The sequence below is a fragment of the Triticum aestivum genome, chromosome 5D (genome assembly GCF_018294505.1).
Source record: "Triticum aestivum cultivar Chinese Spring chromosome 5D, IWGSC CS RefSeq v2.1, whole genome shotgun sequence".
Classification (NCBI taxonomy): Eukaryota; Viridiplantae; Streptophyta; class Magnoliopsida; order Poales; family Poaceae; genus Triticum; species Triticum aestivum.
This window is the reverse complement of record NC_057808.1, coordinates 515483855-515494201: the sequence shown is the minus strand read 5'-3', so window position 1 is coordinate 515494201 and position 10347 is coordinate 515483855. Positions and strand designations below refer to the sequence as shown.

Below are 10347 nucleotides of genomic sequence, written 5' to 3'. Positions count from 1 at the left end.
ACCAGCACACATCTTAATCATCACGGTCGTATCTCACGCCGTCTCTTTCTCAAACGATTCTTGCAGCTTTGGAAGAAAGTTAATGTTAAGTAACATCCAGTAGTCTCCGAGCTTGGGGTTCCCATGCATCAGATTCTGGCCTTGACTAAAACCCATAATTCCCTTGCTTCTTTCTTTCGGTGCAAGGAGGAATAGGGATCCTCTGTATTTTTGCATCAGTCAAAAATACACGGCGTATGTGCATATATCTTCCCATGTTAACTTGAAGATGATGTTCCCGCACAAGAGAAAAAGAATGTGGAGTACGTTGCTTGGGTGTCTTCGAATTGAGAATAGTTGACATATCGTGTATACGACAACTGCAGGGCGGTTCCTTTTTACAACTTTGGCGCTTTTTACCATGGAAGTTTTCTTCGTAGAGGAATAGTTGACATATTGTGTACACGACAACTGCCGTCCGGTTCCTTTTTACAACTTGGCGCTTATAACAGGGGGATTTTTTTTCGTAGAACGAGTCATACTATTGCCATTTTCTTCGAAGAAAAGAAATTCAAGATGCACAACATGAATTCACGTTGGGTAGAGGAATCCAATTCCACGATACCCACCCGCTTGTAGTGGTCTGGCATTCGATCAAAGGCTACGCCAGAACCTAAAAAGTGGAAATTGTGCTTTGAAAACCCTGATTCCGTGTAGTATCGGCTGCGGCGATGGTCAAGCGGTCATGGAATATATCTTATCATAAGCTTGAGAAATGAAAGAAGGGACTTTGATTGAACCAGGCAGAATATATATGGAATTACACAAATGTACTTGTACATTTAAATGTGTGTATTATAGTTAGTGGTGCTTTCTTGTCTCTAGCATAAAGAAAAAGCAAGTGTCGGTTCTCTATAGCGAAAAGGATGTTGTCTTGATTCTTGAATACAACTGGGGGTTCTCAGAGTCCATTTATGTATTGATTTCAGGATAGTAAATCTATTTAGTTCTATTTTACTGATCCTGGAATACAAGTAAGTGTATCTATTTAGTTCTATTTTACTGATCTATTATGTTGAGATATATATACACGACATTATCTTTTAACTAATTTAATTCAATGGAAATTGTCTAGAATAGTAAAAAAAATACATGGCATATCTTTCTAGATAATATTATTTCTCTTTTATATACTCTATGCTTTGCATGTCATGTGTTTTAAAGTGCCGCAAAAAAGATTTAATAATAGTAGTCTCATGTTTATTGATTTAGCTCTATTTGAATGACAAAGATAATGTATTTAATGATTCAATAATTTTAACAAAGCAGTTTAATGTTATATGACATATTTGGTTGGGTAACTTTATGAAATTGTAATCAAGTGGATCCATGCAACCATAATTTAATAACGAAGAAATAATTTTTTTTACGAGGAAAGTAATTTGCTCCTATCACTTATGAAATGCATCAGTTGATTTACACAAGAATGAGCATGATTGTACAACTCATACTTTCTAGTCGCTTTTTGTCCAAAACATTTCCATAAATGAATGTAATAAACCTATAATTGCGCTTTTATTTCTATGAACTAATAAGTCATCGTGTTTTCCAAATGCATGTTTATACGCCAAGTATTTGTTGGGTTGTTGTCTTACAACCTTACAATCCAAAAATAAGCCCAACCGAACACCCCCTGAGTCCCTAAGGTGCTAACTGAACTGAAGATATGACGTTATTTGCCCCGAGCCCAAGGAATATATCCGAAGAGGGGTGGCATCCTTTCGCCATAACATATCTCAACATGAAGCTTCCTACGAAGGTCGGAGAATATAATGCGGCGAAGAGTCTCTTGATGAGAAGATAGATGGGTATATTAGCTAGCCAAATCCACTCAAGTGAGATGTATTCTATGTATATAGTTTTGTATCTCAAGGAATATGTCCTGTGTATTTTTTATGGCATGAGTAGAATGAACTACATTATCTTACTCATGTGTAGAGCAACGAGAACCCTGCTCCGCCAAAATGGAATGAGAACAGATCCTGAATTTAGGGCTTCTTCGGAATACATGGTTTTGCATGTGAATGTTTGGAACTTGCGAAACCTACATCCTTTTGAATGATTTTAAAATAAACATTAAGCACATGTCCTATTAAAAGACCAGAGTCACGGAAGGGGACGTTGACTTCTCATGGAAAAAAATCCACATTAATAAGACACCAAGGCGTCAAACCTAGGGTTCAATCCCTAGTAGGCTGAGGGTACAAGCAACCTACTAGCCATCTGATCAACGATTGCTTCTCCAAATCCTTTCCTTTGAATCATAACTAGGATTAACGTTCAAAATCATATTGATGGTGCACCCTTTGACCCAATTTAGAGTAGAAATCCAGATGAGCTCAAATTTTGCTTGTTTTCCCATGGGAAATTCCAATGAACCTCACACACACACACACACACACACACACACACACACATACACACACAAATTACCGTGTTCATTTGTTGAGATGCATCGAGAATCATGACTACTACTACTACTATGTTATCCCTGCATTCTTTTTGACCTTATCTATCCTACTATATAGTACTATATTATGTAAGAAAGAGACTGTGCAAAGTGAAAAACACACGTACGACGTTTATCCTTCCGCCGAGCACGACGTCACCACACTTTCTAATGCATCGATTGGACGTTTGGACACAGTAAAACATCAGCAGTACATCCACTGAACTAGCAAAGCAAAACAGCTGATCGACCTACTCAATCCTCTAGCTAAGCTTAGCAGCCAAATCTTGGCAGCCTAGCTAGCTAGTTACCCTGGCCAGATTAAGTGGCCAACTTGATAAGAAGATAACGAATCGGCTGGTGAATGCATCCACGCGCCTGAACTGAAACCCAGCTGTTTTACCGTCGGCCGGCACGCGCACTTACCAGCAGCTGGATGCATGCGTACGTGTGGCATATATATTTGATACTACTATAACTATGTAGCCTAGCTAGCTTAGCTCGCCATCATCATGCGTGATTACAACGTGATAATTATATGTGATGGAATCATGGCGATCAGGTCGCTGCAAGGAAGAAACCCGGCCGTCTTTCGGCGCCGTTGGAGGGACGGGTGCTTTCTTTCTTTTCTCGTAGTACCACGGAGAGGGTGGGTGAGAGAGGGGAAGAAAGAATATCGGCCTTCTGGGCTGAATCTGTGGACCAAGAGAAAAGAAGGCCTCAAATATATACAAGGACCAAGCCCTATAAGAAAAGAAGACACCGCTGAAAAGCCTCTAAAGAAAGACCTCAAGAAAATTCTCACTTAGATCACTCCCCATTTTCATTCTTCTTGATCTAAAAAGAAGAAAATTCTTCCTTTTTCTGAGTTTAATTCTTCACCTGCTGCACGCATGGTTTTTACTGTACTCACTGGTTCATGCCCTCAGCCTCGAGCCGGCGCATGAGGCAGGGGAGTGAGGATACTCGTCTCTCATCGGTTGTGTAGTCAAATCTTTTTATTAGGTTTTGAAGTTGTGGCAGCATCGCTCTGACAGTGGTCGCAATGTTCTCTCGAATAAAAGTCCGCCTAGTTATTTGTGTTGCCTGTCTGCGCGGCTCTATGGGCATTGTCGACGACAACATCGTCTTCTCCAATAGCCCCTTTCTTTTAGCTCCATTGCCTGCCCAGATATGACTGATGCCCTTGCCGATATGTTGGGTGTGGTTGTCAATCTCTGTCTTAAGCGATGGCCTACTACTGCAGCGATTCAGCGAGGTTTTGGTCAACTACAGGTGATTGCATGAACTTAAGCGATGGCCTGCCCAGATAACATCGTCTTCTTCAATAGCCTCTTACTTTTGGCGTGGTTGCCTTCCTAAATATGGACAGTGCCCCTACCGATATGCAGGCAGGATCGTCAATCTCCGCCGTAAGAGAGGCCTACTATCTCAATGATTTAACAATGTTTGGTGAGCTATAGGTCGTCGCATGTACTTCAGGGGCTGAATTTCTCAATGATGTCTATCATTACTGACATGGTCGGAGCCACATGAGTACTTGGGTGTACAAATGTACACCCATTATGTATGCAAGACCGTTGACTACTTATGTATAATACACACATGTGCTTCAAATAAAGTAAAGAAAAACTCTAGTAAAATTGTGATTAATAGGGAAATATGTACACCCCATTGTCTTCCGACTCGGTTATATCTCCTCTATGTTCAGGTTCATTTTTATGTTCAGTTAGGCTATTATATCGCTGTATCATGTATGATATCTTGATCCAATACGAATCATATTGATTAAAAAACTAGTAGATGCTAGTTTAAATTGAAATAGCCTATACATTGGACATGCAATAATAAGTTTGAAATATCATGTACAACACCGAAGGGGTGGTGGCGCAGTTGGCTAGCGCGTAGGTCTCATAGCTAAAGCGAGTGATCCTGAGGTCGAGAGTTCGAGCCTCTCTCACCCCACATTTTTTCAATTCGCCGTATCGATGTTTTTTTTCTTGTTTCATTCTCTATTTAGAATTAAATTTACTCTTCTCGAGAAGATAAGACTACTCATCACTTCATGAGGCCAGTGTGTTATATACTTCCAGCTAAATCGTTTTACTTCTTAAAATACAGTTGTAATTTGGTAACCAGAGGCACCGGCCGCTCTGAGTCAACAAGTACACTTCTCGATTTCAGGTCTGGTAAAATACATTGCGGTAGGCATCCCCAGAATCGGGAGCAAGAAATCAAAATCAAGCTGAATTTTGAGAAATAATATGACACCGCGAGAATCAGACACTTAAAATTTGTGATAATTCTCGTCTTCGATGAGATATACCACTACGCTAAGACTTCAATCCCAGGAACCAAGGGTCAATGACCTACTAGGCATCATCAAGTAAAAGCACCACACTGTATTATTGCAATTTGCGTGCAAGGTTGGGGCCTAGAGACGAGAATAGAGAAGGCAAAGGAAAGTGAGAGACGACAGACGACGACGCCTTCTTGCGTTTAGATTGGGTCGCCAGCTGCACTGCCGCCTTTGCTCCAGTTGTCATGCCACTCGGAGAAGCCCGTCAGCAAGGCCTCTTGCATCCACTGGTACCGACATTGCGACGTGGCTTCGGGGACCGTCAGCCAGGTCCTCCGGCGGGTGCTCTGCTCGGGCCATGAGGCCAGCTCCTCCTTCACGTGCAGCGCAAACACTGCCGCTCTGCACATGCCCTCGGGGCAGCACGCGTCCTGATGCGTCTTGCTCTTGAAATCGTAGAAGCCTAGAAATTGCTGATGCAGAAAAAAAAAACTGTATATATAAGCCCAAGTACAATGGGAAGGCATGCTGATTACTATACCAAGTGAACTAAACAAGTACTCCTTCAGTAGACAGTTCATGAATGATTCTAACACGCATGAAGATGGAAACAGGTTTAGTATTATCTCCAGTGAAGACATTATGAATATTCCACTACACAAACATTCAGCATGGCACAAGTAGAAACTGTCAGTTTGTCACAGGAGCTAGAAGGCTGCAGTCAATGTTAATTACAACCTTCAGATTCTCCGCTTACGCTGGCCTTAGTACAAAGTTGTGGCAGCTGAAGTGACTCCCCCCACCGACTAAAGTGTGAACTAACAAAGTATGCCCTGCTTGCATTTCTTTATAAACTAGTTACATAAATAAAGTTGTACGCTGCACATCCAGTATGTTAATTAACAAACAGCCGGTGATTTTTCAGCTGTACCGCGGTTGCAAAGGCATCATACATGCTGGGCTGCTGGCACAGCATTAACCCATGCATCTAGGATATTACTAGAGTCTATAGTCTGTGAGTACGGTATACAATAATGCAGGAAGATGCCCTTAATAAGATCATGCGAGTGTGAACCTCAGCTCAGGTATGCTGTGGTTTAGTATAACGCAAACCAAGAAAAATTCCCATATACATGAAATTTGATGGGTTTTGAGGGGAAGCATATAAACCATTCCACTGTTCGTACGAGATAGCTTTCAGGTCCTAAAGCTGTTAGATCACTAGCGTTAATAACTTAATATCACAACTGGATGCCACCAACTAGAATGACTCATTACAGAGGAGATTATAAAAAAAGCATGACCTCAAAAGCTCATGAGTAAGCTGATTATTCTATAGTAGCAGCAGTTTAGTACAATCAGACAAAAAATGTATATGCATGATGTCAAAATGGATAAATCTCGCAGTGAATATTGACTGGCAAGTCAAAAATATACAGAATCACTGTCATGATTTAGTCAAAAGGAGATATGTCTCAGCTTGTAGCATACATGAAATATATAAAAATACATAAGAAAACAAAAATAAAAGGCTGACATGAAAAATTGAAAATACCATCTTTTACAAGTATCTTACCACTATATCTCCTCGAACTCCAGCTTCTTCTATAGCTTCTCGAGCAGCTGCTTGTTCAACTGTTTCATCGTTCTCCCATCCTCCCTGCGATACGAAGCAGTAAAATAACAGAATCTCTACATGCTAGTATGTAACATTTTCCCAAAAACTACAATACAATGACACACAATTAAAGGAAAAAACAACACTATATATGCTATCTGAAAACTAGGTGAATATGTATTCTGATCGGACTTCCTTCTGTAAACAAGCTGAAACAATAAAAGTACATAACATAAACTTGCAGAGAAGTTCATTACAAGACAAAAAGGTCAAACAAGCAAGCACATGTATGTTAATGTTGTGGTGTGTTTCGTTTGTGCCCCAATCAGCCTCAACCAATTGGATAGCACCAAACTATTGGGCTTTGTTTGGGTGGTTGATAACTTTGTTGCGCAACCATGGCTATTTGGTCATTCCCTTTAACCCTTGGCCAAACTTGGGCTCTCTAAAATTTAGGTAGGGGTGATTTATGCATCAACCGAACACACTATTCCCACGTGCATCCCAGTTCATTCAAACTTCATCTCAATTTGTCTCAGAGGAGTAACATAATAAATATATAAATGCCAGGAAAAGGAACACATTGGAACTAAGATACCAATCTTTGTTGCCCGCAGCACAATGTTCAAAAACAACTTGTTATGATAATTCAAGAATAAGTACCTTGGGGAATAATAAACCTGGTCCGCTTTGGGAGTTTATCATGAGAACTTCAACAACTTTTTTCTGTTCATCACCAGAAGTTTCATCAGCTCTATACCTGAATGGTATGCACCTGGAAACAATTAACTTATTCAGACAAAAATATAAAGTCTCCACTATGCAAAAGCAGCAAAATGTGAATGTTAGACCCCACAGTTTACAATGATTTTTATCAAATCATGCTTGAAGAGAAACAATGACTTATCACAGGAATCGCCAAAGGAAATATTCATTCGAATGTTCAGCTATGTATTAAGGCGAAAACTATGTGACAGTTAAGCAACCTCACAGCTGCACATGTACAAGTAAAAAATGCTATTTGAGCTATATGGGCAATAGAAGTTCAACCATATTCATGTAAGGTGCTTTCTGGCCAGCTTTGTGAAACTAACAAACATTGTAGATGCAGTTTACTGACCTGCATCTCAACCATCAGAAATATACATACTGTATGAATGAATAAAACAGAGAACTTAAGCCTTAAGAGGTCAATGGTCGGAATGTCTAAGCGCGGTCTACATCCAAGTATTATTGCCGCAAAATAATAAGCATTTTTGGTTTATGTTAGTGTCTCTTCCATATATACTATGTAATGAGACTTTGGTGTGTTTTGATTTCTCTTACTATAGGAGGGTCATTTCCTATATAAGCTTACATGCCCACATGACATACCATAAAACTTCAGATTTCAGATGCCAGTTATTGCTGCTATTCATTACAAACTTCGCATACTGAGTTGGAAGACATGTTCACCAGAAAATTGCAATGTAAAGTCGTCAAAACTTGCCATCAGCAACATCAGAGGTCCACCCTAGCTTACCAAATCAACATTGAACTAGGAGCAAACTCAAAGAGGGGCACCTATCAGGGGCAAACACCTGGATTATGGTTTGTGTGTTGTAACCACCTGTGACCAGCGGCACAAACAAAATGTATCCACAAGCGAAACAAACAAACGGTAATATTTGTCGCTATCATCGGATATACTACAACTAATATACCATGCTTACAAAAACAAATTCAGAGCTCACACAAGCAGCAAACCAGCCCTGGATGGCAGACCGCATGACCACAAGCAGCACGCCAGCACCGGATGGCAGGCCGCGCCGCGACGGCGCAAACTCCAGCGTCCAAAACGCCCACACACATCAAACCAATGCCAGCATCACGTACGGGAGATAGGAATCTAGGTCAGGAGGGCAATGAACGCACGTGCGCAGCCCTCGCCCCCAATCTAATCGGATATAGGATACTAAAAGCATCAGGATTCGGGACGAGCAACGATTAGGGAAGGCGGACCCAATCCATACCCGGCGACGAGCCGTCTGCCGTCCTCATACCGCTGCTGGTGGCGACCCGTGCGGGCCACGAGGTCGCACATGCTACCCTGCCCGCCTCCGCCGCCGCCGCCCGCCCGCTCTTCCTGCGCGCCGTCTCGCCGGCCTGTGGGGCGAGTGGGGTCCGGCGGTGCGCGGGGAGCAATGCGGCGGGGGAGGGGAGGGGGTGGGGGGAGGGGGAGGCGGAGAGATTTGTGCGGGGAGGAGATTGGGAGATTGGTGGAGGTGGGAAATTTCCTTGCCGTGAGGGCGAGGCGCCCCCCGGTTTCCTTTTCCCCCCTTTTTTTTTCTTACTGTGGCGTGGTGGTCGCTTCTTTTTCTGGGCCGCTCGGGGGAGACGTCTCGGCTTTGGTTTTGGGTTGGGCGCACGCCGACGGGGGTCGTGCTGGCTTCTTGGCCGGCTGCTGAGATTGTTTTGGGTTTCTTCTCCTTTTCTTTTCCAAAAGGGAAAGCTTTTGGTTTGTTTTATCCGGAGTTGGGTGCATTATTTGGGTTTTATATTGTTTTTATTCTGACCTTGTACCCTTTTTTTTGTTGCTTTAGCCTGGGTCTTGGTGCTCATCATCTGGCGGCGGCAAGGAAAGAAGTTGGAAAGCTCTTACTTATACAGTCGACGTCGCATGTGTCGATCAAGGTTTAACTTGCCTCACATGTTTTGTTTTATTTTGGTTTGGTTTGGTCGGCAGAATGGTGTACAGTTGTATGGGTGCTCTATTTGCCGTCAATGACGGGGCACGTGAGTAAATTAGGGGTTTACTTTTCGTTGTTATGCAAATAGGGTCGGACGAGGTTTTTATTTCCTGTTTTGTTATCCCTTGCTAATGGAACCAATACCATGTTGGATCGAATGAAAAAAAAGGGTTGGCCGCAATGATCTAAGCTTCGAAAGGTTGGGTAGGGGCAGAGTCAGGTTAACTAGGTGCACAAAGTTCATAATTTTAGGAATTTCCCGACTACTTACAAACTTTTGCATAGTTATCTATTTACTTTATGCTTTCTTAACAAAATTAATGGCCACGCATCCTCTCTGGAGGAAAGAAGTTGACAAGTTTGTACTTATACAGTTGACATCACTCATGCCGACCGAAAAGATAACTGGTCTCGCGTGTTTTTTCTGGTTGACATGAATGCCGTGTAGTTTAAATATGGATTTATCTGCTTTGTCGATGATTGGTCACATTAGTAAATTAGAGTTTTGTTTTGTCATATGTAAACAGGGTCAAATGCAATGGACTGATTTTAGCAAGGTTGTTGTATGAGACGTCATGCATTTTATGGTTGTTTTAGACCGAAGGTACATGCCCGATTTTATCTGCCCCAAATGGCCACAAGAAAAGGTCTTACGCACATGTCATATCATCGGCCTGACGTTATAATTGCGTTTGCAACACTACAATTAAAGCATAAAGAAATAAGCAGTCGGTCCAACAAAAAAAGTTGGGACCCCTACTCGCCGGAACGAGATCCTCTAAGATGCCAAGGGAAGTTAGAGGGAGCTATAGTTCCTTGACACTGCTTCACTACGCACGCACGAATGGTGATTCAAATACATGCTTATCTACAGTAAGCGCCTACATTATTTTGTCTACGATGCTTTGCTTTACTCTCTGACTTTCCTCCGTTGTTTTACACAGAGAACCACTGTAGCTTCCATGCCTTTGCTCCTGCAAGTCAGAGGAGCCGGCTCCCTGCTCGCCGCGTGTAGGAATCTGGCCATCATCATTGATGCCTCAAGTAGAGTTGTCCCCTTCCTCCTTGCCAATGGCATCGAGTGTTGTACCCTCCCTCTTGCGCTTCCTCCGGTTGACATCGTACGTGTCTGGTGCCAGCCGAAGTCAATGTCCCAGAGTCAATCCCAGAACCTGGGGGCGTCCCGAAAGGTCCCTCCGGAGTCAATGTCACG

The 10347-nt window shown here is 42.3% G+C and overlaps 1 protein-coding gene and 1 non-coding gene across 2 annotated transcripts; one reads left to right on the top strand and one right to left on the bottom strand.

Moving 5' to 3' along the window:
* Window positions 1-4366: 4366 nt before the first annotated feature.
* Window positions 4367-4453, top strand: TRNAM-CAU (transfer RNA methionine (anticodon CAU)). Its single transcript is given in 2 exon segments — window positions 4367-4404; window positions 4418-4453. It is a non-coding gene; the product is annotated as a tRNA-Met (tRNA).
* Window positions 4454-4642: 189 nt separating this feature from the next.
* LOC123123365 (nudix hydrolase 16, mitochondrial) lies at window positions 4643-8739 on the bottom strand. The gene is made up of 4 exons (XM_044543859.1): window positions 8418-8739; window positions 7069-7180; window positions 6364-6447; window positions 4643-5260 (listed from the first exon to the last, which is right to left on the bottom strand). Exons 1-4 carry the CDS (start codon window positions 8486-8488, stop codon window positions 4988-4990), a joined length of 540 nt encoding a protein of 179 aa, XP_044399794.1. The 5' UTR covers window positions 8489-8739; the 3' UTR covers window positions 4643-4987.
* Between the last annotated feature and the right edge of the window lie 1608 nt (window positions 8740-10347).